The sequence below is a fragment of the Lethenteron reissneri genome, chromosome 13 (assembly GCF_015708825.2).
Source record: "Lethenteron reissneri isolate LAM-NWPU_2019-01 chromosome 13, ASM1570882v1, whole genome shotgun sequence".
NCBI lineage: Eukaryota > Metazoa > Chordata > Hyperoartia > Petromyzontiformes > Petromyzontidae > Lethenteron > Lethenteron reissneri.
This window is the reverse complement of record NC_083791.1, coordinates 12,385,142-12,412,925: the sequence shown is the minus strand read 5'-3', so window position 1 is coordinate 12,412,925 and position 27,784 is coordinate 12,385,142. Positions and strand designations below refer to the sequence as shown.

Sequence of the window (27,784 nt, the reverse complement as noted above, 5' to 3'; positions counted from 1 at the left end):
GTCCCTGCCAGAGGAGCAGCAGCACGTGACTGGTAACCAGGGCCCATAACGACAGCTCCACTGGACGCGGTGCACCAGGTGCACTAGCATATTCCGGGTCGCCGACCCAAACAGACCCCAGCTGAAGTTGATCCCCGAGTGAGTCTCGACAAGTCGATAGTTCTCTTTGTTGCACCTATGGGTCTCGAAATCTATGGACCTCCGTGCGAGTCGAAGGGAGTCCGTGTCAGTCCTTCAGTCACTTTCTACAGTTTCGTTTCTCATCAAATATATTTTTGGAGTCGCTGGTAGACAGTAGGTTACACGTGATGAGTAGGAACAGCCAAAGTAACTCGAGGTATACGAGATGTGGAATGCCAGGTAAGAAAATAGACCCGGCTGACATTTGGCACCAGTGCTGAGCGATAGAATTGTTTAGATTGGACTGTGCGCGATTCATGAAACATGCACGTGTAATACACAGTGTTTATTAAAAGTCGCGAAATTGTCATTTGCGTAATTAGAAAAAAAGAATACTACTACGCTACTCAAGACGGCGTACAGTATTTACAAGTAGCTCTGCTCTGCTGGTCCTGCGAGAAATTCTTCATGAACTTCCCAGGATACATCCCGATGTAGTTGTACGTCGGGAGGTGGCGACCTTCTTTCACAACCAAAACATTCAAGCATCGAAACCGGTTCCCTCGCCAAAAACAAAACGGTGACAGCAAGGAGGTCCCCCTCCTCCTCGGAGCCGGTGCACGGGCTCAGAGTTCATGGTAGCGACGTCGATCGCACCAGATGCAGTATCCTCCACCTGGTCTCATCGGGGAGCAAAACCATCGTGTCGCTCACTCAGAACCACTCGCGCTCAGCGCCGCTCACTCACAGGGCCGCTCATTCGTACCGCCGCTCTCTCACAGGGGTACTCAATCACAGCACCATCATTGTACTTGAGGCTTGGTCAGGCCCAGCTGTGGGGGGGTTTTATTGCACCGACTCCCCAGGGCTGCCCTGGGACTCGCTGGTGCTGTATCTGCCCTGGCTGCCCCTGGGGCTAGTAGTCGTGATTGGTGCAATTGCATTTAGATGCTGGATAACTTCCAAGTGTTGAATCTGCTATTGTTTTGGCGGTGTCACAGGTTGGTGGAGGTCACAGGGGAGGTCACACGGGATGTCACACGGGAGGTCGAGGGAGGTCGAAGGAGGTCGCGCAGGGTCACTTGAGGCCCAGTTTCTTCTTCTCTTTGTTCTTCTTGCGCACGATGTCCATGTTGCGGTCACGCCACGTGCTCTTGCGCAGCTTGATCGGCCGACTGCCCACGTACTTCCCTGCATCGACGCAGCAGAGGCAAATACAAAGATCCCCGATATAGCCTTTAACAGACTGTTAAGGCAAGTGCTGTTAGCAAGTAGCACCTATGAAGGCCGGCACGGTACACGTTGAGGTGGGTGGCCAACACCACGCTCGGCCGTCTTTGTCTTCCTCCCTGGTGCTTATGTTTACACTCTAAACCAGGTACTCATTTAAGAATAAGTAGACCGAAAGTGGGGAGGCCAAGGGCTGGTTCAGATGTTCGTCACCGATATTGGCCGTGAGTGCAAGAGACCGTGTGAGCGAGCGAGAGACCGTGGGAGCGAGCGTGTGAGAGCGTGAGCCAGCGTGTGAGTGTGAACGAGTGTGCGAGCGAGCGTTTGAGTGTGAGCGTGCGAGCGTGTGAGCGAGCAGGCACCATTCATCTCCCGCATGGCGCGCACGAAGTCGTTGGGGTCTTTGAAGCTGACGAAGCCGTAGCCCTTGGTCTTGCCCGAGCGCTTGTCGCGCACCACCTTGGCACGCAGGAACGTGGGGTAGCGCGAGAATGCGCGCGCCAGTGTGTCGTCGCTCACTTCGTTACCCAGGTCTCCACAGAAGATGCGGAAATCATCTGCGAGCGGCGGAAACACGCGGGGGAGAGGGGGTGTGAGGTGGCCAAATGGCTCGGGGGGGGGGGGGGGGTTTCATCATGGCCGTATCAAATACACGCATACCGCAATTCCTCGCTTAACGCGGTTTCGACGAACTACTTTCTTGAGCTGCGTGGCCAAGTGGTGGGGTATCCTCGGTTGTCTCCCCGCCATCTCACTGTTCATCGTAGTACATCGCAACTCGCCATTATTTATCACTTTACCTGGCACTTTTCAGGAACGGATCTGTGTAAAACGAGGATGTACTGTGCCTATTTTTCCCTGCCACATCTGCCAACATTGGGCCCTAATGGTTATAGGTAGTTTTGAATCTGGCTCAGAGCCAAGCAGGGCCAGGGGTGGGGCTAATCGCAAGTGGCGTCAGTTGGTACGCTGCCATCCACGCATGTCTCAATTCGTCCATTGCCTGCGACGTCAACGGCCCAGTTCGCCTACTGCAGTGGAAGAACAACCTGGCGCCTCCTCGGCCGCTGAGTTCCTGGATTAAAGTTCAACCCCCGGGTCTGGATATCTCTTCAGGGTTCATAATGGCCGTGTCAGAGACTCTGAGCCAGCACCACTGAGAACCTGGGCTCCAATCCGGGTTTGAGCCACCGATGACTAAATCTCTCAGCGTTGCCAGCAATAATGGCTCAATTTATTAACATTTATAAATTTGAGTTCGTTTTACGAACTAAAATTTCAGCTCTGAAAACGAAACTGAGGTTCGGCCTTTCAGGGCCCGGGAGGCGCGCGCGGTCGCCGGTGCCGCGCGTCTCCCACTCCCGGCAGTCGTGACCATTACTCGGCTCTCCCGTTAGGCGCAGGCAATACGAAGCGGGGAAATTTGCATACAAATGGAAAGATTGGCAATCGCGGGCAGCAGCAGCTGTCGTAGCTGCTGCACAGTGGGGAGGGCATTAGGATCTGGGTCTGAGAATCCTGGTACTGGGAAAAAAAATTACCTTCAAACTTGGGGGTCGGGTTGAGAGTTTAGTTCATAACAACATGATAAAACAACATTCTAGAAGTCATTTATCCAGCTTTGTGTGTGCAACTCTCTGCATTCAATTCCTGCTCTTGGCCAACATCAGCGGTAAATATTTGAACTGGTCCCGGGCCTCCCCTAGATCGACTCGGCTTTCAAACGAGTACCTGCTGCGGTGTGTAAACATCACCATTGGGGAGACAAAGGCAGCCGGGCATGGTGCTGTACCACACCCCTGCCTCGTAGGTGCGTTGTGCCTGCCTTCACAGGGCGCTAACGGCACTTCTCCCAACGGTGCGTGTGGGGGGCTGCGCGGTGCACTTCTGTGTCTTTGTGTGAACCTACTGGGGTCCCAGTCCATGAGGCTGGCATCCTCCCAGGTGATGCCGGCCGCGGATCGCAGGATTTTCTTCACTTTCTCGGGACGGTTCTTCTTCGCCGGCTTCTCTTCAGACGACTCCGAGTTCTGCACGAGGAGGAGGAAGAGGAGAGAGAGGGCTCCACGTACGATCCGCCACCAAAACAATGCTGTGCTATTCGTCGTTAGTTTCAGTTCCTGAAGATCGTGCTCTCACAGCGCGAGCGTGGTGAGTAGGGCGAGCGTGGTCAGTGGGGCGAGTGTGGTGAGTGTGGTGAGTGTGGCGAGTGTGGCGAGTGTGGCGAGTGTGGCGAGTGTGGCTAGTGTGGTGAGCGTGGCGAGCATGGCGAGTCTGCTGCTCTCTCACCTTTCCCGCTCCTCGTTCGCTCGTCCCAGCTCTGCCGCCGCTGCCACCGCTGCCGCCGCCGCCACCGCCACCGCCGCCGCCGCCGCCACCACCGCCGCCCCCGCCACCCCCACCGCCGCCCCCCCCGCGCTCCGTGGGTGGGTGGTGGTGGTGGTGGTGGTGATGGTGCGTCTCCGCTATGGGTGGCTCGTGGGGTGCGGGGGGAGGCATGACGGGGCCAATGATGGTGGAGTCGTCCACCTTGGTGGCGGCGACACCGCTCTCCTTCTTCTCTTGCGCCGTGTGAGAGTGGCCCTCCTCCTGCGGGCGACACGGGGGCAGGAGGAAGACAGGATGGGGCCAGAGAGACACGAGAGGGTGAGTGAAGGGCCGTGTGATTTCGGCATCGCAGCAGACCATGAGCCAGGGGTCGTGTACAAACAGCGCTACCCGGACACGCACGCGCATATTCACGCATCTCGTTTGACACCATCAGGATTACACCCGGCAATCGGGATGCTACGCAGTAATCGGCGAGGGTGGTACCGGCGCTGTGGCCTTAACAGGCGCCGCGAGGTAGACCGTGGGGCCCGCCTGGATGACGGAGGGGTTGAGTTTGGGGGGTGCCTCCACTACAGCCGAGGACATCATCCCTCCCATTGGGGGGCCCTGCACGCACACACAAATACAGAGATACACAAACGTACAATCATATACATACACAGTTATATACACACACAGATACAAAGACACATATATATACACACGCAAAGATATAGATGCAGAGATGAAGAGACACAAATATATATATACACACACACAGACAAATACACGTGTATAATTGTATGATAAGTCCTCGCTTAATGCGTGTTCACACAACACGTCATCGCTATACCGAGGTTCTTCGATTCGGGAATACTTTTTGGACAACGCGGAACGTGCACCGTTATAACGCGGTTTGTGAGCGGTCGACAACGAACTGCTTTCTCGAGCTGCGCAGCTGAGCGGTACAGTGATACCATACGTGGAATGATAAAGCAGCGGCATACCCTCACTTATTTGTCCCGCCATTTTACTGCGCGTGTGCGTATATCGTATCTCACAAAACTTTAGGACATTATTTATTTATGGGGAAATTGTTTTCGCGTAACGCGGAACTTTTCAGGAATGCATCTACAACTTGTGTTATCGTTATGTGTGCAAGCTTGTTTTTTCGTATGTGTGCGTGCGCGCATTCGTCGTGCATGCGTGTCCGCATAAGCGCGTGCGCGTGTGTGCCTGCGTATTTGCCGCATTCGCGCACGTGTGTCTGTGCGCATGCGCTGCACAAATCTCTGAATCTACGTACCGGAGGTAAGCCCATGGGGCCGATGGGTGGGGGCGGCCCCATCATGCCGTGTGGCCGGGGCGGCATGGGCATGAACGGAGGCGGGCGCAGCGGAGGCCTCAATAGCGGAGGCCGTTGCGACAATGCCGTCGCGGCTGCAACACAGCAATCAGCGGTGTCACGTCTGGGCAGCGGCACGACAACACCGCGGTAAGAAGGTGGCGATGTGGCACCTTGCTATTGGGATGTACAGAGCGTCTACATTCACCGGTGACTCAAGATGCCGATTCCAGCAGAACGGCAGTACGGCACGGCATCGCGACAAGAGCGGTGACGCAGTGCGGTAATGCATCATGGTAAAGGGGCATGGTAAGAGTATTCAAGAAATTATTAACTGGTGGTAAGGCTGCTGCAGTGGCAGTGGTGCACAAGAACAAAAAACACAAAGACTTAACACGTTTGTCATCCCCGTGTTTTGGGCAATGTGTCATTAAGGCCATTGCCACATGTTAACGGGGAGAGTATGGCAACAGAGCGTGTGAACAGTGCGGTAAGAGTGCAACACAATGCAATGTGTTTTGAGAGCACGTCAAAATGCGCCTCAAGATGCACCTCAAGATGCTGCAATAACAAATTTATAAAAGGAATGTTCACGCAGTGCCCACAAGCACTGGAAGTTCAGCAACATGCAAAAACAATACAATAATGCTAAATATTATTACCACGTCAGGGGAAACGGATGCCGTGACGATTGCCATATAGTGAAATTTAAATTAGTACCGTATTGCATGGCGAAAAATCGTATCGCAGCGACCATGGTTTTGACCGGCACGTGTGCGCTTTTAACGTCCACATTACCTGGCCTGAGTAGGACATGGGGGACAAACGCAGGCCTTGGCGGGGGCCTCATGGGGGGCACAACTGCATGGAGAGAAAGTGAGGGAGGGGGGAGAACACACCGTTAACGACTGGACTGTTGGGGAATACCGGTCGTCACAGACAGAGTATGGCAAGCGGAGTGGCCACGTAGATCATGGAGAATCAAGGAATCGACGCAATGGAGAAATGCAGATGCGTACGAAATGGTCTTTCAAAATGCAGCATGGCGGTGTGATGGACCGGAACCTGTTCCACAAAGTCTCCAATCGTGCAGACAGTGGAGATGCTGGACTGATAGCTCTTTTCCAATTCACAACAAAGCCATAAGGCCGTAATGAGCCAGTACGGCGCGGTTTAGGAAGCGCCAGGTTGTTTTTCCACAGCAGAAACTGTGCCATGTCGCAATACAGTAAAACCCCTCTTAACGAGCACCCCTGTTAACTCGTCACTTAACGACAGGCCTCCAAAGAGCCCAATGTGTTCGCTTACCAACCATTCCCCTGTTACCGACGGGCTGTTATAGGTACAATAAATATTAATTTATGCATTTATTAACCATGTTTATTTTAAGATTATGTGTTTCTGTTGTTAGCATCTTCATGTATTGAAATCCATTGTTTAAATAAAACAAAGTACGTTTTTTGGGTGAGAAAGGGTAAATTTCGATCCTATCAGAACAAAAATCCGTTAACATGTATATCCTATACTCGCTTAACGACCAAATCACTTAACGGCTGGTTTTGTGGAACCAATTACCGTCGCTAAGGGCGGTTCTACTGGAAACGCCAGACATCAGCATGGACTGACGCGACCCTAGCCCTGGATTCACGGTTTGATATCGGCTCGGCTCGTCAAAGAGCCAGTGAGACAACCACCCATACCGTTAGGGAACCACACTGGGACAGCTCGAATGTGCAAGGGGAAAATGGGCAGACTACCTTCTGTGTGAACTACCCTGGACAATCGAGAGTTGACTGCAACACTGAAACAACAGCACATTGAAGCTCACCAAGTGCTATACTGCCACCTGCCGGCCACTATGAAGCAAAGCAGGTGCAAGAGTTACGGAAAATGTGATCAAAACAACACTTGCCTACATAGTACTGAACCAGTGGTGTAAATCGCTACCAAGCCTGAGTGATAAAACCCAGGGTCTGGAATTTTCCTGACACATTATACCCACTCATCTACCCACTCACTCGATCACTTACCCAACAACTCACTCACCAACTCAGATTTAACCTTGATATTAACAATTAATAAAATTTCGATTTCATTATAATGTATATTTACTTTATTCCAATTTATCCGTGACAATGATGGATATCATATGCATTATTCATTATGATTGGCATCGGCCGGACTAAAGGCACATCATGCCGGTGACTGCGAGGGCCACGGTGACAGTGTCAGGGACGTGTGTGGTGGCCTTACACGGTGGCAGAGGCGGCATCGGAATGGGCCCTGCTGCAGCCCGGGCTTGCAGCAAGCTCTGTTGCACCTACGGACAAACAAACAAACACGCAAAAGACAAAGATTCCCCCTCAGAGGTTTTATCTTAATTGCTCGATTGGGATTACACACAGCAGCAACATCGTCCCCTAATGTGCTGCAGACCGTGTCCGTGAAACACAGCAGCGCCTTCGTTCGTGACAGCCTTGTGCTACCAAATGTACTCAATTATGAACTATTACTATTAGTACCAAACTCGTGGGCGAAATGCTGCTAGCGAGCACCTTCAGTGCAAAAGGGGGCGGGGTGGCCGCCATTGTCATCCCGGTGCAGATGTTAACGCACCGCACCAGGGTACTAATTTAAGGCTGAGTCGACCTTGGGGTGCTGCGGCACCAGTTCTGCATGACACAAACCAGAGCAAAAAGGAATATGCAAATGCCCCGACAGCTCCTCGTCAGTTTCCGTCCCGCTGTGTCTCTTCATCAAGTGAGTGAGACGGTGCTCATCTCAGGTGACTTTTAGTCGGTTGTGGAAATTACACCTTCCCATGTCAGGTGCCAGTATATCTATAGCACAACCCACAGTTGTACGCTTTAACCTTTTCCACAATGAAAGTGATTGGTTGCAGATTCCAATTGTTCTCTGTGAGAGATTGTGAGCGTGCACGCGAGTATTACCAACATTACCAAAATTAACCACACTCAAAATTACAATGCAATTGTAATAAGGGCATGAATGTAATTTCCATTCATAACTCATGCAGCGAGCAGTGGACCACATTGTGTAAGAGAACAGCCTCGAAAGATGACGTCATAGAACTGCTTCTGAATTGACTTCCATGAGCCTCTTAGCCTCTTAGTTCGTACACACGTGGGCAGTGATTGACAACGCTAACAATCCAAAGTTAGCAACGCGGGTGGGGAAGTGACCCTCAGTGGAGTGAAGCTGACAGTGGACCGAGCCTGCTCGTCTCTCACCTGCTGATACGTGTTGGAGGAGATGACTGGGCGACCTTGGGAGGTTAGCGTCCCGCCCAGCACCTCCTGCTCAAAGCTGCATGGGCAAAACGCAAATTGAAATCGGAGCAAAAACCGACCAAATATTGTAGAAATTGTACAAAAACAACCGCATTACAGCAGAAATCGAAAAGAGTGCACACGTATATGCCAACATTCAAGCAAAAACTATTTAAGAAGAAATCTAGCGAGGACGAATTACTTTTTTTAAATCGCTCACGGTAAAATTACGCTGCAGAAACATCCAAATGGAATCAGGGTGATGATTGCACTCGGCATGTAAACAGACGAGGACACGTGTCAAATGCCACTGAAAGGGAAGTTCTTAGAAAGAATTAGCAGCTTAGCATCAAATCGTGATTTCCATGTGAGAGCTTCATGAACATTCAGCCACGTACGAAGACGCTCACAGATCCCCCTCACATCCTTACAGGTGTGGCCAGCAACAGGCCCAGCCGCCTTTGTCTCCCCAGTGCTGATGTTCAATACGGCACCAGGTACTTATTTAATGCTCAATACACAGAGGAGGCCAGTGACCGGTTCAGATATTCGTCACTGGTGTTTGCCTTGAGCAGGAATTGGACTCAAAGACAAAGATCCTCCGTGCAGCGTGAACAGACTGTGGGGGCAAGTGCTGAGCACCTCTGAAGGCCGGCACTGTGGCACACGAGGGGGTGGGTGGGCAGCACAGCGGCATGCTAACCGCTACACTACCGCTCCCCACCCTCTCATTCTCACTCACTCACACAGCCTCTCACTCAGCCTCTCACTCACTCAGCCTCTCACTCACACAGCCTCTCACTCACTCACGCAGCCTCTCACTCACTCACGCAGCCTCTCACTCACTCACGCAGCCTCTCACTCACTCACGCAGCCTCTCACTCACTCACGCAGCCTCTCACTCACTCACGCAGCCTCTCACTCACTCACGCAGCCTCTCACTCACTCACTCACGCAGCCTCTCACTCACTCACTCACGCAGCCTCTCACTCACTCACTCACGCAGCCTCTCACTCACTCACTCACGCAGCCTCTCACTCACTCACGCAGCCTCTCACTCACTCACGCAGCCTCTCACTCACTCACGCAGCCTCTCACTCACTCACGCAGCCTCTCACTCACTCACGCAGCCTCTCACTCACTCACGCAGCCTCTCACTCACTCACGCAGCCTCTCACTCACTCACGCAGCCTCTCACTCACTCACGCAGCCTCTCACCCACTCACGCAGCCTCTCACCCACTCACGCAGCCTCTCACCCACTCACGCAGCCTCTCACCCACTCACGCAGCCTCTCACTCACTCACGCAGCCTCTCACCCACTCACGCAGCCTCTCACCCACTCACGCAGCCTCTCACCCACTCACGCAGCCTCTCACTCACTCACGCAGCCTCTCACCCACTCACGCAGCCTCTCACTCACTCACGCAGCCTCTCACCCACTCACGCAGCCTCTCACCCACTCAGCAGCCTCTCACTCACTCACGCAGCCTCTCACCCACTCACGCAGCCTCTCACCCACTCACGCAGCCTCTCACTCACTCACGCAGCCTCTCACCCACTCACGCAGCCTCTCACCCACTCACGCAGCCTCTCACCCACTCACGCAGCCTCTCACCCACTCACGCAGCCTCTCACCCACTCACGCAGCCTCTCACTCACTCACGCAGCCTCTCACCCACTCACGCAGCCTCTCACCCACTCACGCAGCCTCTCACTCACTCACTCACGCAGCCTCTCACTCACTCACGCAGCCTCTCACTCACTCACGCAGCCTCTCACTCACTCACGCAGCCTCTCACTCACTCACGCAGCCTCTCACTCACTCACGCAGCCTCTCACTCACTCACGCAGCCTCTCACTCACTCACGCAGCCTCTCACTCACTCACGCAGCCTCTCACTCACTCACACAGCCTCTCACTCACTCACGCAGCCTCTCACTCACTCACGCAGCCTCTCACTCACTCACGCAGCCTCTCACTCACTCACGCAGCCTCTCACTCACTCACGCAGCCTCTCACTCACTCACGCACGCAGCCTCTCACTCACTCACGCAGCCTCTCACTCCACGGGACAGCCGAGGAGACGAGGGGACACGGGAAATACTGGAGACAGGGAGGACACGGAAGAAACACGGGGGGCGGGAGGGGGACACGGGAGGGGACACGGGGGCAGGGGGGACACGGGAGGAACACGGGAGAGACACGGGAGACACGGGAGAGACACGGGAGGGGACAAGGGAGAGACACGGGAGACACGGGAGGGGACACGGGAGAGACACGGGAGGGGACACGGGAGAGACACGGGAAGGACACGGGAGAGACACAGGAGACACGGGAGGGAGACGAGAGGGGACACGGGAGACACGGGAGACACGGGAGGGGACACGGGAGACACGGGAGAGACACGGGAGGGGACACGGGAGAGACACGGGAGACACGGGAGACACGGGAGGGAGACGAGAGGGGACACGGGAGAGACACGGGAGACACGGGAGGGGACACGGGAGAGACACGGGAGACACGGGAGAGACACGGGAGACACGGGAGAGACACGGGAGACACGGGAGGGGGCAGGGTGGACACTCACAGCGCCATCTCCGCCTCCATCTCCCGCAGCTTCAGGTCCTCCATGGGGTCCACCATTTTGCCTCGTGACGTCAGCGTCGCGCGCACTGACGTCACGATGGTGATGGCGTCTTCGTTACACACGCGGCGCTACATGACGATTACCGCGCGATGACGTCATCCGGGTCGCGGCGTGTTGAAAATCGCCGCTGGTGTGGGGGGCGGTGTTGTAGTTGGCACGGTGGGGGGCTCAGGTGGGGGGCTCAGGTGGCGCACCGGCCACTCAGCTCAGTCGGTCGGTCGGTCCGTGGCACCTGCTGGGTCTGACCCGTCACCTCCTGCCAGCGGGCGTTCGACACTTCACGTGGCCTCAACGTGCACCTAGCCTGGCACAAGCGCCACTTAGTGGCGAATGGGGGTTGTTGTTGTTGATGGTGCAGAGGTGAGCGCGCTGTGCTACGAACCCGAGTCGCCGGGTTCGATTCCCGCTCACGGCCTGATTCGGATCTGAGCCTCCCAGAATCAGAACTTGTATTTAGACTCCGCTAGGTCGACTCGGCCTCAACTGAGCACTGTACTTGGTGCGGTGTGTCAACGTCGCCACTTAGGGAGACAAAGGCGGCCGGGCGTGGTGCTGTGTCGTCCCGACCTTCACAGGAGCTCGCTAACAGCCCCAACAGTTTCGCTTTAAAGCTTTCGTGACTGCAGGGATTCATCTTCTTGGTTCTTTCGGTAAAGTCACGTATAAGGGAAATAATAAAATAATAAAACAATAAAATAATTCTCACGACGTTTCGGCCACAACGCAAGCAGCCGTCCTCAGGTGAAGAACAGCTCTGTCGACGGCTGCTTGCGTTGTGGCCGAAGCGTCGTGAGAATAATTGTATTGTTTTATTTTTTATTATTTCCATTTTCCGTGACTTTACCGAAAGAACCAAGAAGATGAGCCCCGCCAGTCCGCCAAGGCGACCACGTCCCCCGGGGGGGGTCTTTGTGTTTGTGCTGCTGCACGATGGGCGACTCGGCACCTCCGACAACAACGCCACAGGGCGACGTGGTTGGCGTGGCGATGTGCGGCTCCAAACAAGTTCAACAACACGTCCATGTCGTACTCTTAGGTCTTTTCGGTAAAGTCACGTAGGTAAAAAGAATAAGAATAAAATAAAACACTAATGAAGGAAAATGAGAACTGACTGCGGGAAACGCGGAAAACTTCAACGACGTGGTTGGTTTTGTCCACATTTATGTTTGCTACTTTGCTTATTTTATATTGATTTGGTCATTTTGATGACCCATCGGTCTCGTGAGTTCTCAGCTGGTTAAATAAAATAAACTTGACACTTTAATTCTGGACATTTCGTAAATATACATCGCGCGATTTCACAACATTGTGTAAATATGGGGATACGATCCTCGTGCAGCTCATATCGTGAGAGATATCGTGTCATATCGTGAGAGATATCGTGTCATATCGTGAGAGATATCGTGATATATCGTGAGAGATATCGTGTCATATCGTGAGAGATATCGTGTTATATCGTGAGAGATATCGTGATAGATATCGTGTTATATCGTGATTTCACGGGGACCCATCAATGGGGAGCGAATAGTGACGTCATACACTTAGGAATGATGTCACGGCACCACTTCACAAACTCGAAGCGTTAGGATTACGTCATCCCGATAAAGATTTGCATACAACTGACGTCACGAGAAGAGGCACGTGACGCAACCGTTAAGGGCTGAAATTTACGCGGGAAACGCGGAGCGGGCAGCTGAGGGACAGAGACGCGGAGCGGGCAGCGGGCAGCGGAGACGGCCGAGGGGGGCTGAGGGGGGCCGGGAGGGAGCGGCGAGCAGGCGGGAACGGGCTCCGTCTCTTCACTGGTCGTGGACAAAGCGCGAGTCTCCGTCTGCACCGCTGCTGCTGTGTCCACACCACGGGGACAGGAGTGAGACTCGGCTTTGGTCGACGCGTCTCCCCCATACTCGGTCCGTGCTGCGTCTCAGCAGCTGCCGCTGTGGTGCAGTGCCCCCCACTCGCTGTGGTGCCGTGCCCCCCACTCGCTGTCTCCCATCACGCAGCGCCGTCTCGCGTCTTCGCGACAGCTCGCGGCGTCTCCGCGGAGAGACAACTCGGCGGCGGCTCTGGCTGGAGTCCGAAGGAGCATCGAGTCTGCGAGTCTGCTCAGGGTTGGGTTGCTGCTCGTGTCTCTCTGCCCCTGTGTTCATTGTTGGTGTTTGCGCTGCTTGTTTATTGTGGGGTTTGTTGTGTTGGCATCGTTGTTTATGTTTTGTGGTTTTACGTGTGTTTGTGTCTTTTGGTGTTAGTGGGTGTGTCTGTTTTAATCTTATGATCAGAGTGATGCTAGTTTTGTTGTGTGTCTGCATGTGATGGTATTTGTATGTTATTTCTAGATTTGAAGCTTTCGTGACTGCAATGATTCATACTCTTAGTTCTTTCGGTAAAGTCACGTAGGTAAAATATGAAATTAAAATTAATAAAATAAAAATCACGACGTTGTGTATTTGTATGTTATGTTGGTGATGGTGTTTCGTGATGGGACAGTAGTGGAGAGAGAGTGGAGAGTTTACCATTATACCTGGGCAGTGTGGTCATGACCGGCCCAAGTTTAACAGCAGAGGTCTCACTCCGAATCAGTCGAGCGGCAGTATCTTTTCATCGGTTGCGTAACGCTGTGTGGAAGCTGCCTGGTCTGTCGCTCCGCACGAAGCTTCGGGTCTTCTCGGCCACAGTCATTCCCTCTCTTATCTATACTTGCGAAACGTGGACCCCCCCTAATGGAGCATCTTCGCCGGTTGGAAACATTTAGGCTGGCCTGCCTACGATCCATCCTGAGTTTAACCAGCAGGCTGGATTGTGTGAGGAGCTCACAAATCCTTGAAAGATCTGGACAAAGTCCCATCGGTGAGCTCCTCCGGCAGGCAAGGCTGCGTTGGCTGGGTCATGTAGCCCGCATGCCCAGCCACCGCATGCCCAAACAGCTTTTGTTCGGCCGGATCGAGGGAGCTAAACGGGCGCGGCACGGGCTAGAGAAGAGATGGAGTGATGTGGTACAGGAGGACGTGGAGCTGAGTGGACTTGCCGATGACTGGTACCAGCGGTGTCAAGATCGGCCTCTGTAGAGGCGGCTCGTGAAGGACGCTACTGGGCAGTTGAAGGCAGTCGCCCTCCAGCAACAACGGAGGGGAGAGGAGCGATGCTCACAACAACGAGCGGAGCACCGGGTGGCTAAAGCACAGCAAGTTGGCACAGAAGGGGGCACAGGTGGTGTATCAGCCAGTCATCTCAGTCAACCCATGGAACCTGGGTCTGCCCTGTGACCTGCCAGCGGGCATTTGACACTTCACGTTGCCTTAACGTGATGGTGTTATGTTGGTGATGGTGTCTGTGTGTAATTTTGGTGATCGTGTCTGTGTGTAATGTTGGTGTAGGAGGCATGGCGATAGCATTTGTGGAGGGATGGGACCTGGTGCAGACACTCGGGGAAGGAGCTTATGGAGAGTACGTTATCACTATCAACATCATTTACCATCATCAACAGCACCATCATCAGCTTCATGAGTATAGTGAACATCGTCAAAATAATCACCTTCATCACCATAACCACCATCAATGTCACCACCATCAATATCATCACTAACACCACCATGGTTGTCACCGTCATCACAATCGTGAACATATTGCCATCGTCAACACCATCACTAACACCTTAATCACCATTATAATCCTCAACATCATCGTCACCATTGACATTATCACCATAATCACTAACGCTGTAATCACCATCATCTCCATTATTGTCACCGTAATCACAATCATCAACATGATCATCACCATCATCCTCACAATCATCACCATTGGCATGAACCATAACCATCATCACCATGACCATCATCATCTTTATATTCATCATTGTTGTGTTTGTTTCTGTGCTTATGCTTTACTAGTTATCCATAATACTGTACCGGGCCGTTGTCTTTGCTGCTGTTGCTGAACCCACGCTCGTGTACATGCACGTGCGTCCATTACGTGTTTGCACGTGCATACACAGGGTGCGCCTGGCCGTGAATCGCGCCACAAAGGAGGCGGTGGCGGTGAAGATCATCGACGTCCGGCGCGTGGCGGCGACCGCGGGGCCCGAGACGGTGCGCAAGGAGATCTGCATCAACAGCATGCTGACCCACAGCAACGTGGTGCGCTTCTTCGGCACGCGGCGGGACGGCGACATCCACTACATTTTCCTCGAGTACTGCAGCGGCGGGGAGCTCTTTGATCGCATCGGTGAGAGGTGGGGGGGGGTGCGGCCGATGCGGTGCCGATGATGCTGATGTTAGCGGAGGGGTAATATCGCTGCGACCAACCGTGATTGTTACTCTCAATGACCAACAACCGCCGTCGGCAATACCGCCAACACAAATGTTACCACCACCATCATCACCATCAGTATTACCACCACTGTTACTGTCACAACCGGCACCAACACCAACATTACCTCCACCATCACCGCCAAACCGCTGTCACCACCACCAATGCCCAGCTCTAGAAGTGTCTTCGTGGAGACGTTCACCGTATGGTCGCGTTCTTCCCCGCTCTGCCTCACAGCTGCCTTCCACTTCCTACCCTCCTCTCCTCTACCAGATGCTTCCACGTGGATGCTCTCCCGCTCCCTGCTGTCTTTGCTGGGTCCTTACATACGGTCGTGTTTCCTCGTCTCTATTCACAGAACCGGACGTCGGCATGCCGGAGTTCGACGCTCAGAAATTTTTCCGGCAGCTGCTAGCCGGCGTGGTACGTCAATTCATGCCCAGTGGGGCACAACACTCGCCAACGCACACACAAACCGGGGCACTATCAGAAGCAAACCCAACAGTACACCCACCATTTACCATTACTGCGAGAATTTACCGCCACTTGTCTTTATGCGCGCATATGTTTGTGCGTGTTTAAGTGTGGGGAGTGGTAATGCAGCGGTTAGTGCGCTGCACTACAAACCCAGCACCCAAGTTCGACTCCAGCTCACGGCCAACATCAGTAACGATTATCTGAACTAGTCCTGGGGCCTCCCCTAGGTCGACTCGGCCTTTAATGAGTACCTGGTGAGATACATAAACATTGGCACTGTGGAGACAAAGGCGGCCGGACGTGGTGCTGGCCACCCACCTCGTCGTGTGCCATGCTGGCCTTCATAGGTGCTCGCTAACAGCACTTGCCCCAACAGTATGTTAAGGCTACAGGGTTGTTTTTATGTGTGGTGAGCGGTAGCGCAATGGTTGGCGTGCTGCGCTACAAACCCGGTGATCCGAGTTCAATTCCCTCTCATGATCAACATTGTTGAAGATGATCTAAACTGCTCCTGAGCCTCTCCTATATCGACTCCGCCTCATATGAGTAACTGGTGCGTGTGTGTAAACATCGGCACTAGAGAAACAAAGGCTGCCGGGCATGATATTGGCCACCCACCCGCTCGTGTGTCGTGTTGACCTTAATAGGTGGCGAATTGCCCGATGATACTGGATGCAATTACCAGCGAAACGTCGTACTCAAATTGTAAATGTTGTGGCTTCAACACACCGGTGGGCTAAAGCAGTGAACTATTTGTCTTTGTCAACGTGACACATTTTTACTGATTGGCCGTGTCGGGTGGTGGAGGGTTACGACACATTTATAAATAACGCGATCTAAACCCAAAAACGTTGATTATGTCTATTCAGGCTAGTCTGTTAAGGCTATATGGGGGATCTTTGTCTTCTGTGTGTGTGTGTGTGAACATGCAGGAATACTTACACAGCCTGGGCATCACTCACCGTGACATCAAACCAGAGAATCTGCTCCTTGATGAAAATGGTGCGGCGTGACAGTGCACACAGTGACCACACCATGACCCATACACCGCCACACCACACCCCATACCACGAGCAATGACGCCACGAAAACTCGAGGAGTATCCCACACAGACGCCACCACCGTGACCTCGGACAACACTTATCTACAGACAACACCATGACCCCGTTCCCCTAACGCAGACAAGCTGAAGATCTCGGACTTTGGGCTGGCCACGGTGTTCCGGCACAACGGGCGGGAGCGGCGCCTGAGCCGCACGTGCGGCACGCTGCCATACGTGGCCCCCGAGCTTCTGCAGCCCGACCCGACATTCCGCGCGGCTCCGGTCGACGTGTGGGCGTGCGGCGTGGTGCTCACCGCCATGCTGGCTGGCGGTGAGTGTCAACTCGCACCACTACCACCGCACCGGATTCACCGCTCACTCACCTGGTAGCGGTTCTCTGCAAGTCTATGGAATTCACCTATTTGATTTGCTAATACTGCATTGGCAGTGGTGCATACGTAACAAAAAACGCAACAATTTTGTCAATACTGCCTTAAAAATACATATAATAAGTGACGTTTCGAGCAATGACCCTACTTCACAGAGATGAGTAAGTCTACAGGAAGTGTATGGGTCTGAGTGTCTAGGTCTGTGAGAATCTGGATCTCTGAAAATCTATAGGTCTCTAAGAATCTGTGGGTCTATGTGAGTTTGTTGGAGACCAAGAGTCTCGTGAGACTCTGGGTCTGTGAGAGCGTGTATGCGCCCCTGGCTTGTGTTGGTGACTCGCTGCACAAATTGTGAGCACGTTATAAATAGGACTCGTGATTGTTATCAATCGTAGAGTGAGAGGAGAGATGTAGACAGGGCCCAGTCCACGAAGGATGTCGAAGACGGTGAGCGTGATCATGAAATTGATCCGGGACGGCGCTGGAAATGGGCAGAGGGATTGAGTATTGGGGTGATGGGGTCTCGTTGATTGCTCGCTCTGTCGCTCGCTGGCGCGGTGTGTTTTGCCTGTCAGAGCTTCCGTGGGATCAGCCAGCGATGTCGTGCATGGAGTTTGTGGACTGGAGGCAGCGGAGGCTGCACGTGACTCCCTGGAGGAAGATTGACTCCCTGCCCTTGGGTATGCCATGGCGGTCTGTACACGTATGTGTGTGTGTGCGTGCGCACCTGGGGAGCAGTAGTATAGAAGTTGGCACGCTGTGCTACGAACCCGGAAACCCGAGTTCGATTCTCGCTAACGGCCAACACTGGTGACGATTATTTTAACAGGTCCTGGGCCTTCTTTAGGTCGACTCAGCCTCAAGTGAGTACCTGGTGCGGTGTGTAAAATCACTGCCACTGGGGAGACAACGGCGGCTGGGCGTGGTGCTGGCCACCCACTCCCCCTCGTGTGCTGTTCCAGCCTTCATATGTACTCGTTAACAGCACTTGCCCCAACAGTCTGTTAAGGTTATATGGGGGATCTTTGTCTTTGCATGTATATGTGTGTGTGTGTGCGTGTACCTATGTGTATATGCCTGTGCGTGTGCACAGCTCTACTCAGGAAGGTCCTGGAACCGGACGCAGAGAAGCGCGCAACAATCCCGGAAATCCGCCAAAACTCCTGGTTTAACCACACCCTCAAGCGAGGTGGTGAGTGTATGTGCGTGTTTGTACGGTATAAATTCAGGGTGTCAGAGAAATGCCATGGCTCCACAGTGCCTCTCACTGGAAGGATATTTCCTCAGGCATCGCTGAGCTGTTAAAAAGCAGCAGCGGGGTGGCGGTTTGGCACTTGACGGATCGGTGTGGTGTGACACCTTGTTTTACGTGCGTTACCATGTGCGATACGGTGGAGGTGTCGTGACGTGGTACGAGATAGTAGATTTTGGTTTGACGCGGTGCAGTTGCAGGTGTGCGGAGGGAATCGGGGGAGTCTGGACTCGGCTCCAAGCGAATCTGCTCTGGGTTTGACCTCTCTCCAGGATCGCTCGCCAGGTGAGTGTGAGAACGTGTGTGTGTGTGAGTGGGGAGCAGTAGTATAGTGGTTATCATACTGTTCTGCAAACCCGGTGACCTTAGTTCAATTCCCACTGACAGACAACATGGTGACAAATATATGAACCAGTGCTGAGCCTTCCTTAGGTCGACTCGGCCTTAAATGAGTACCTGGTGCTGTGTGTAAACATCAGCACTGGGGAGACGAAGGCACCAGGCATGTTGCTGGCCACATCACTCCCTTGAGTGCCATGCCGGCATTACTAGGTGTTCACTAGCAGCACTTTCCCCTAAAGCCTGTTAATGCTATAGGAGCAGAAGTTTTAATTATGCCCATAATGTTATGAATATTAATGCGGTCAATATCTAGTGCTAGCGGGACTGCCCTGCGCCTCGCCTCCCTGACCTCCCTTAACGCCGCCAGACGATCGATGATTCACTCAGACGAATGACTCCAGCTTCCGTGGGGGGGGGGGGGGGGGGGGGGGTGATTCACTCATCCCGCACCGGATTCACCACAGATGTGGCCCTGGAAGAGTACAGGGTTGGCTAGCCGTGATTAAACCAGGGCTTAGCCCTGGTCACTTGAGACTTATGCAGACACTCATAGACTCATATGGAAACCTGTACATTTATATACTGGCCCTTAGATTTAGACCTTCATAATTACACAGACCCATATAACTCGCATTGTTCTCCTGCCGTGAGTGTACACATTGCCCCCTTGTGTCAACTCAGTGTGTTCTAAGCTGGTGAAATAAAATCGATATGTCCCTCTGTGTAATTACACAGAGGGACATGTCGATTATAAACAATATACGCAAGTTAATAACATAACTCAACCTGTCAATAAAGAGGAAGGGGGGTGGGATGCAAGTACAGTGCTGCACTTTTACAATTTGCCACCGACTACTAACGCCACGCGCTTCACCGTGTCTCCCCTCTCCCGGCAGCGACGAGCGGGTGCGCTACTCCGTTTCTCAGCCCGAGCCGCGCCTCACCCATCCGTCCCCCTCCCAGCCGACGGGCAGCTCCATAAACGCCCTTCTTGGGGGCCTCAGCTTCTCCCAACCGCTCCACCCTGATCACATGCTTCTGAGCAGCCAATTGCAGTCCACACCGGGGTCCTCGCAGGTAAAGCCACAGGCACACAAGCAGTGGGGGTCAGGTGGAACAGAAGGGCTCGGTTATGTGATTGGACGTTTGAGGGTTCTGCGTTTCGGGTGTAACCATCTGTATATCAAGATCAAGATGTTGGCCAAAGCCGTCGATGCGAGCACACCTCACTGCCAACGCTCACTACCCTCCTCCAGATCCTGCAGTTGCTGCTGCACAGTTGACATGCGGCAACCTCCCAAGATTTGCCCTGACAGTGTCCGACCATGTGCTGCCGTGTTAGGTCTTTTCTTCCTCTTGGCCGCCGGACTCGTGGAGACCACTCCAATGCCGGTCTCGGCAATCGGCCCTCTCCTGTCGTGCGCACGTGCCCCACCCAGCACAGCTATTCGTGCCGAATCATATTGAGAAATGCTAGAAGTTCGTGCTCTGTATTCATCGTTCAACAATTGGCCCCTCTGGCGATCCCATTACTTACAGTAATCTGAGAGGTCCCAATTTTATGCAGTCAATTATATTCTTCAAGCTTTCCAGTGAAGGTTGAAAGTGTTACAGAGCATTTGTTCTGTCAGTTCACCTGTGTGTAATGGGGCTGCACGGTTGTGTTGCTGTTAGGAACCCATGTTAAAGAAAACTGGATAAATCGATCTGAGGGTTTCCCAAAACGTCAGAGAGACACAAAGCAGAACAATGTATGTGAATGAATTGGTGAATCCGAGCATGGACCCCAGACACCAAATGGCCAACAACAGCAGCACTATCAAGTTGTAACTGTTAGCAGCTAACGCATTTTTTGGATCGAGCAAGGTTATTATTGTAAGAGCATTGGGAGAAGGAGTGGAGCAATGCAAGGGAAGAAACAGAAAGAGAAGAGTTGTGGCACGCAATGTGGTGACTGAGTGGGTGAGCGAGCTGCTGTGATCTGCAGAAATGGTGGTGAACACCGTGTGGTGGATCAGACGAAGCGGTCAATGTATGGTCGCCCGACTCCTCCACACACGTGACGAAATCAATGAGTTAAGTTCATTGGAATGGTAACCTCGATAGTAGCAATAGAAGAGTGATGAGGAGGCGATTTCCTGCCAGTGAGAGAGTGATTCGGTAAGTGCTACATCATCAGTCAACCATGTCTAGTGAAATGACTGCGCTATGTTCACCACGTGTCTGTCCGTGTGTCTTTTTTGTGTGTGTACACGCGTCCATTGTCCCCACACAGAACCCCTGGCTAAGACTCGTGAAGCGCATGACGCGCTTCTTTGTGCGTGGTGCGGCCGAGGAGGTGCGGTCACGCCTGAGCGAGGTGTGCGAAGGCCACGGGCTCTCCTACCGCCAGACCTGCCCCACGCAGGTGCGTCCGGGTGTGAGTGTGTGCGTGCGTGCGTGCGTGTGTGTGGTGCGGTGCGCACACTCGCACAAGAACCACAACTGCCTTTCGTCATTAAGTGCCGGTGACTTCACAGTGGTGTATGTGCCAAGCTACGTGCAGCTTGAGGCGACGTGAAGTGTGGAAGGCTTGCTGGTAGGGGGTCATGGGACAGACCGAGGTGCCATGGGTTGACTGAGATGACTGGTAGATGCACCACCTGTTCCCCCGACTGTGCCAACTTCCTGTGTTTTAGTCGCCTGGTGCTCCGCTCGTGAGCATCGCTCCGCCCTCCGTTGTTGTTGGAGGGCAACTGCCTCCAACTGCCCAGTAGCATCCTTCACGAACCTCCACAGAGGTCACGCGTTCACACGCACGTAAGCGCGTGCACGCGACGAGCACGCATGAAGCAGACTCGTGAGTGGCTGGCAGCTCGTGCTGTCATCACGTTTCTGGAGCGCGTGAGCGGCGAGGCGAGCCTTCGCTTGCGAGCTCTGCTCCCACGGTCACGCTCCGTTTCGCTCGTCCTGATAACGAAGGGCTCGGTCACAGCTTCACGGCACCGCTTGTGGGAACGAGCAACAGTCCAAGGTCATCAAAAGGCTGCCCCACCCCCTCCTCGTGAAAGGCGGAAATGTTTCTCGCTCCGTGCCTCGAGAGACGCGGAGCGCGATGGCGTCGGCGCGGTGGCATGGCCCAATGGTGGTGCATTCGCTGCTCGTTACAGCAGAGACTCGGACTCTATTGGGCTTTATTATCTTGGCTGGCGAGAGCCACTGAGCTAAGCAGCTTTGACAAGGACGAGCAGCTTAAGACTGTTTAGGTTTGCGGTTTGAACACGGCAGGCAGCCCTGGTTATGACTGCAGTGGGTGTTGACCGTGTAATTAGCAGGGTTGACTACGTACGGTGCACAAGAAGTTCAACATACATACATCTTCTGCTTTACAGTGGAAATTAAAGATTTCATGACGCCATTCGAAAAGAGTAGGCTGCTGTCTGCTGGTTTCACATTTGAAAATTACACTGCAAATTACTCAATTGGGATGACACATGGCAATCATCGCACCCTCTACTGTTAAAATTTGGCAAGACCCATCCAAGAAAGAGTCAAGAGAATCGGTGAGGCTTTCCTGGGTAAACAAGCGGAATAAAAAATAATAACACCCCTCTCTTGGAAATTCCTGCAGACTGTGTGACACACAGCAGCGCCTACCTTCCTGATAGCCTTGCGCTATCAGAATGCCACGAACATCAAATATGCTACATTATTTCTAATTGTTGTTGGAGTGTGGGTTGGTAAAAGAAGGGACCATAGACGCAGGCATTGCACAGAAACCATCCGGAGAAGCCATTAGGATCTCGCAGTGCAGTGCAACTCTTCCTGTTGGAAAACGGCCTGCCGAAGTAGATGTCACGAGCTACCTCTGAGGTCCCTTCATGTGACCTCTGGTCCACACACACAGCAGAGGGCAGCGCTTTCTCACCCGTACTGCCATATGAGAGTAATGTTCGTCGCATGACCATCAAATTTATATTTGAATTCTTAATAAATGCCAATTTTTGGGTGCATCCATTGGCAGAGACCAATCAACCTGCTACTCTGTTTCCTTATAACCCAGTCTATGTAAGTCGACAGGTCTCTGTATGCCTGTGGGTCTCTATGTGAGTCCATGGCTGTGCGTAAGTCATTGGCGACCCCGGGCGGAGCCCATCAACTCGCCACGCTGGAGGAATTCGCTTCACCACGGGCAGCTGAAACCTGGACAGGAATCCAGGGTCTCTGCGGCGCCGGCTGAGCATGCTGATCTCCGAGTCACCCAGTCGCCCCACTGCCCTTGGCCTTGAGAGGCATGAAGGAGGCTCAGCTGCCTCACAGCCTCCATTTCCCTCCCTCCGTCCCACGCAGTAACCGGGCACCCGGGTCCCACTCAATCGCCCCAAGGTTTAAACATTCATTAGGCGAGTCACTCTACCCTGGTCTAATGCAGCGGCTGGCTTTGCTCCCAGAGCCCTCCCCGAGCGCGCTGCCACGGTGGCGACGCGCGGCCCAGCGGCAGGGCACTCGCCGCTCGTTGTGCGGTGGACGATTAGGACCCTGTGACAACGGTCATGAAGAGTAGACCGTGGGTGCTGGCGACATCTCGGTCCAATGTTGACACATTTCCTCGCACTCCCTACTCTGCAGAGCCTTTCACTATAAGAATGGAACGAATACCAATTGTATTAATTATTAAACGTATAATTATTATGGGGCACTGGATGTTGCATGCATTTGTCTGTGCGTGCATTCCTCTATTTTTGTTATCGGTGTGTATATCTGCTGGTACGTGCATGTGTGTATAATTGTATGGGGGAGTGATTAGTGCGTTGGTTAATGCGCTGCACTACCAACCTGACCACCCGAGTTTGATTCCTGACCACTGTTAACATGAGTGGAAATTATCTGAATCGATACTGGGCCTTTCCGAAGTCAACTTTCCTTAAATAAGTACCCTGGTACGATGTGCAAAGGTGGTGGGGTGTGGTGCAACACCTGCAGTTTATTTGAAACGAATTCTTCCACAAGTGCCGCCGATGCTTCTGCTGGATTCGCGATCGGGCCCCATTCCGAATTCTGACACTACCTTAATGGGCGCTCGCTAACAGCACTCACTTTCCCCAAGAGCCTGCGTAGGCAGTGAGGGTGGGGAGGGGAAGGCGGGGAGGGATCGTTGTCCTTGTGCCGCTTGTAATTGTGTGTGCAATCGGATCGCGCGTGGTGATCGTGTGTCCCCATGTGCGTGCAGGTGACCCTGTCGACCCTCGACCGACGCAACAACAAACTAATATTCAAGGTTACCTTCCTAGAGATGGATGGACGGCTCCTGCTTGACTTCCGCCTATCAAAGGTCAGGGTCACGGGGTCGTAAATAGGGGTCCATGGGGATGTTTGCGCATGCCTTGCACAACGTGCCGAGGCTGAGGCTCTCCGCAGAGATTGCTGAGGCTCCCACACCACCCGCTAGACTGTGAGGAAGCCATGTGATGTGAGCTCAGCGAGCGGGTTTTGAGCCCATCTGTGCGGAGCTTTGAGCGCGGACCCCTCGAATGTGTGGGTTTGCTTTGGCGGCTACGGTTTACGAGTGTACGCAAACCACTCCTTAAAACAGTTGTCCAAATGCCCCATTTCAGAGAGGCTTTTCCTTGAACATAAATAACATCGTTATCACCCTTTGGCTGTGACTACGCCTGCCATCGCTCCCGACCCTTCATCTCTCCCCGTCATCCACTATCCTTTCCTCCCTCCGCATCCGCCTGTCGGTCATCGTGTCGTCCGTTAACGCATGACCCCCGCTCGACGCAGTGTGTAGGCGGTCGAGATATGTGATCGTGTTCGTACGCTTTGTCAATCCAATTTTATTGAAAGTCGGTGGACCGCCTGTGCGTGTATGGAGAACAGTGGTTAGCACACTGCTATGAACCCAGTGAACTGAGTTGGATTCCCTGCCACTGCTAACATCAGTGGTGAGTAATCTCATAAACGATCCTGGTCTCCCCCTAGGTTGACTCATCCTTAATTACGTACCTGTTGCGGTGTACAAACATCAACAGTGGGGAGACAAATGCGGCCGGGCGTGGTGCTGGCCACCACCGTCTCATGCACCGTTCTGGCCTTAACATGGGCTCCCTAACAGCACTCGCCTCAACAGTGTTAAAGGCTACACCGGAGGTCTTTGTCTTTGTGTGGCTCTGTGTGTGTGGGATCAGGGTGACGGGCTAGAGTTCAAGAGGCACTTCCTGAAGCTGAAGGGTCACCTGTACGACATCGTGAGTAAGCCGACCCCCACCTCCACCCCGACCTCGCCGACCCCGACCTCGCCGACCCTGACCTCGCCATGACCTCATGTCGACCTCTGGGGTCAAGAAGTCACCCAGGGATGCCCAGTTCCGCTCTCCTTCCCGTCGTCGCCTGAAGGCAATGTTATGAACTCGGAGATTTTTTTTCACTCGACTTTAGTTGATGTTTTGGATTTCTCGAGTGACGAGACTTGTCAAAGCAACAACAAATGTAGCAACTTTCTGGGAAGAGGACATTGTGCATATGTAGGAACGATTCCACAAGTATTAAGAATCCTGTAGCAGTCCGCTGCGTGTGACACTTGGTAAATGGCTTAGCGGTGACGTGCGCGATGACTTCATAGATTCCTATCTTGCGAGATTAACTGCATATTTTAGGTTCGTTTGGGTGACTTTTCGCCCGAAAAGAGTTGGCGCAACCCTGACTTTCAAGGTCAGATTTAAAAAAAAAACGGAAGTGACGGTGGAGATTCGAGCAGACGGCGGAGACGCAAGGTGGTGGCCAACGGCGGCCGGGCAGCAACTTTGGACGGCTCGGGGAGTTTTCTGTTAGTTGGGCAGCTCGGTGGGGCAGTAGCAACGCTCACGCCTCATGGCAAAAAGGGGCCTGGGTTCCATTCCCGACTTGGGCACCTTCCTGTGTGGAGTTTGCATCTTCTCCGCCTGTTCTGACATAGGTTTCCTCACACTCCGGGTTCTGCGGTTTTCTCCCATAGTTTAAAACATGGCATTGCCACTGGTGTTGGCCTGACGTGCTCGATTGTAGCAGGACCATCCTCAAAAAGAGCGGTGAGACTCGACCGGTGTGGCTTACCCGGCGGAATAAATAATGAACATTTAACGTTCGTGTGAACCAATGCAAATGCTTTTTGTGAATTATGAGCAACTCGTCAGAGATGTGCTTGCGTGCGAACTGGACACAAGCAAAGGTTGTAACGCTACTCGCAAAGTGAAATTGCAAGGTGGGAAAAAGACCAGATTGGGAATAGTGGCTCAGTCCTCCAAGCATGCCTCATGTGACATCACCACACTGTGTGTGTAATGCACTCAGCTTTGGGGTGCCGTGGTGGCCAGATGTTAAATACCTCGCCTGGTATGCAGGAGGTCGTGAGTTTGATTCCAACCCTGACAACTGCTATATATTTGGAGTTTGCATGTTCTCCCCGTGGTGGCATGGATTTTTCTCTGGGTTCTCCGGTTTTTCCCTCCACAGAAAAATGCATTTATCGTAGTTGGTTACTATAAATTTCCACGTGATAAGCCACTTCGTTGAGCCGTAATTTCTCGCCAAATTGTGCCTGTTTTTATTTCTAAACAAGGCAGCAGGAGGCAACAATGGCTATATGCTACTGATGATTCATAATTATGATAAAACCGAAGGTGTAGTAAATGAGAGTGAATGCTTCTCTTGATTTAAGCTGGGTTGTAAGTATTTGGGGGGGGAAGAGACGATGACGGGAGGAGGGGATTTCAGAGTGGAGCCGCGTGAGGGAAGAACCGGAGAGAGAGAAGTGAGGTGACCCGCAGTGTGGCTCACCCCCAGAGCGCGGGTGAGATGAAACCAAACCAGCTGGCAGACCGAGTCCTCACTCACGGTAGTAGCGATGGAAGAGTGACAAGGAGGAAATTCGCCGTAGGAGAGCGAGTAATTGGAATTAATCTGTGAGCTCTGGATCATCGGTCGCACCGATTGCTCTTTGCGTGTAATTCTCCAGGACGCCGTGAGGTAGGAACCGGGTGCTCCGCCCCAGACGTGGTGACAGGATTCCAGTTTGGGCTTGCGTTGTGCTCCGTAGAGCAGGAATAATTGTTCAGAGTTAAAGATGGCTATGGTGATGCCCAGGGCTTGTGTTTCTCAGAATCTTTTTCCCGACTGGAATGGGGGCGTGATTAGTGGACCAGAGCTAAAGCGATGTGCTGTGCCAGGAGCTTAAAAAGTTTACGGGTCGAGCAACCCAGGCAGAACCAGGCTGAAATTAATCCCCTGAAGATGCTGGGAAGGACTAATGCTGTGGCTGCAATGTCATCACCTTCTGTGCATGTTGTTAATGTTACTCTGTTAATGTCACTCTTTGACTTTGTCTACGTTTGTTTTTGATTGTTCTGAGCTGGCTCCCATCCCCCCACCGCAGGTGGGAGTAGCGCTCTGAGTCAACGTTGCAAGATTTTTCCCAGAGTAGATTTGTTAAATTTTAACTTAAAACTTTCTTGACTGCAGGAATTCATATTCTTTGATTCTTTCGGTAAAGTCACGTAGATAGAAAAAGTAAATTGAATAAAAATTGTATTAACTTTTTTTTATCTACGTGACTTTATCGAAAGAACCAAAGAATAGATTTGTTTTTTAAAACCCGTTCACGGAATTCTCATTCTTCCGAGCCGTGTCACCAGCACGCGCACACAACTACGCGTGTAAAACGTTATCAAGTTACGCGTCTTTGTTTTTGTGTAGATTTGTAACCTTCCTAATAAAAGTCAAAAACAGAAGCGAAGTGTGGTAATAAAGACGATTTGAGTTTGATTAGAGCCCCCCCCTCCTCCTTTACGTCGGGGCGTCACGGAGCGCCCTGCACACACTAAGCGACTTGCATCTCATCTCAACACATTTGAAAGGGCACCCCCAGTAACAGCTGTCCCTGTGCGGAACAAGGTAACTCGAAACCTGGCCTGCGAGCGGGCATCAGTCTGCCACTAGGGGGAGATGATTGCTGCTGTGTGTGATTCAAACTGAGGGATTCACGGTGTAAGTTTTTAGGTTTGGACTGTGACG

General features: G+C 52.8%; 2 protein-coding genes across 5 annotated transcripts; one reads left to right on the top strand and one right to left on the bottom strand.

The window, feature by feature from the left end:
* Nucleotides 1-451: 451 nt before the first annotated feature.
* On the bottom strand, nt 452-10,973 carry LOC133342136 (RNA-binding protein 42-like). Its single transcript, XM_061551099.1, has 10 exons — nt 10,885-10,973; nt 8,257-8,332; nt 7,259-7,325; nt 5,804-5,866; nt 4,967-5,100; nt 4,165-4,287; nt 3,640-3,939; nt 3,260-3,380; nt 1,713-1,907; nt 452-1,311 (listed from the first exon to the last, which is right to left on the bottom strand). Exons 1-10 carry the CDS (start codon nt 10,938-10,940, stop codon nt 1,199-1,201), a joined length of 1,248 nt encoding a protein of 415 aa, XP_061407083.1. The 5' UTR covers nt 10,941-10,973; the 3' UTR covers nt 452-1,198.
* Nucleotides 10,974-12,609: 1,636 nt separating this feature from the next.
* On the top strand, nt 12,610-27,506 carry LOC133342135 (serine/threonine-protein kinase Chk1-like). 4 transcript variants are annotated; one of them, XM_061551098.1, is made up of 13 exons: nt 12,610-12,814; nt 14,319-14,388; nt 14,939-15,168; nt 15,611-15,675; nt 16,662-16,731; nt 16,911-17,102; nt 17,736-17,840; nt 18,254-18,352; nt 18,607-18,697; nt 19,651-19,831; nt 21,030-21,161; nt 23,964-24,065; nt 24,925-27,506. In XM_061551098.1, exons 2-13 carry the CDS (start codon nt 14,324-14,326, stop codon nt 25,054-25,056), a joined length of 1,464 nt encoding a protein of 487 aa, XP_061407082.1. In that variant the 5' UTR covers nt 12,610-12,814; nt 14,319-14,323; the 3' UTR covers nt 25,057-27,506. The 4 variants fall into 4 exon arrangements, with proteins under 4 accessions (XP_061407082.1, XP_061407081.1, XP_061407079.1 ...); XM_061551097.1 differs by having other exon boundaries at nt 12,610-13,055; XM_061551095.1 differs by having other exon boundaries at nt 12,726-12,854.
* The last annotated feature ends 278 nt before the right edge of the window (nt 27,507-27,784 follow it).

Bases quoted from the DNA above. Each gene is read 5' to 3' on its own strand.
- LOC133342136 (XM_061551099.1), bottom strand. From the start codon at position 10,940: ATGGTGGACCCCATGGAGGACCTGAAGCTGCGGGAGATGGAGGCGGAG. The intron at 8,333-10,884 runs GTGAGTGTCCAC...TTGCCCATGCAG, and splicing joins ATGGAGGCGGAGATGGCGCT to CTTTGAGCAGGAGGTGCTGG. The intron at 5,867-7,258 runs GTAAGGCCACCA...CTCTCCATGCAG, and splicing joins GATGCCGCCTCTGCCACCGT to TTGTGCCCCCCATGAGGCCC.
- LOC133342135 (XM_061551098.1), top strand. From the start codon at position 14,324: ATGGCGATAGCATTTGTGGAGGGATGGGACCTGGTGCAGACACTCGGG. The intron at 15,169-15,610 runs GTGAGAGGTGGG...CTCTATTCACAG, and splicing joins GGAGCTCTTTGATCGCATCG to AACCGGACGTCGGCATGCCG. The intron at 18,698-19,650 runs GTGAGTGTGAGA...CTCTCCCGGCAG, and splicing joins TCTCCAGGATCGCTCGCCAG to CGACGAGCGGGTGCGCTACT.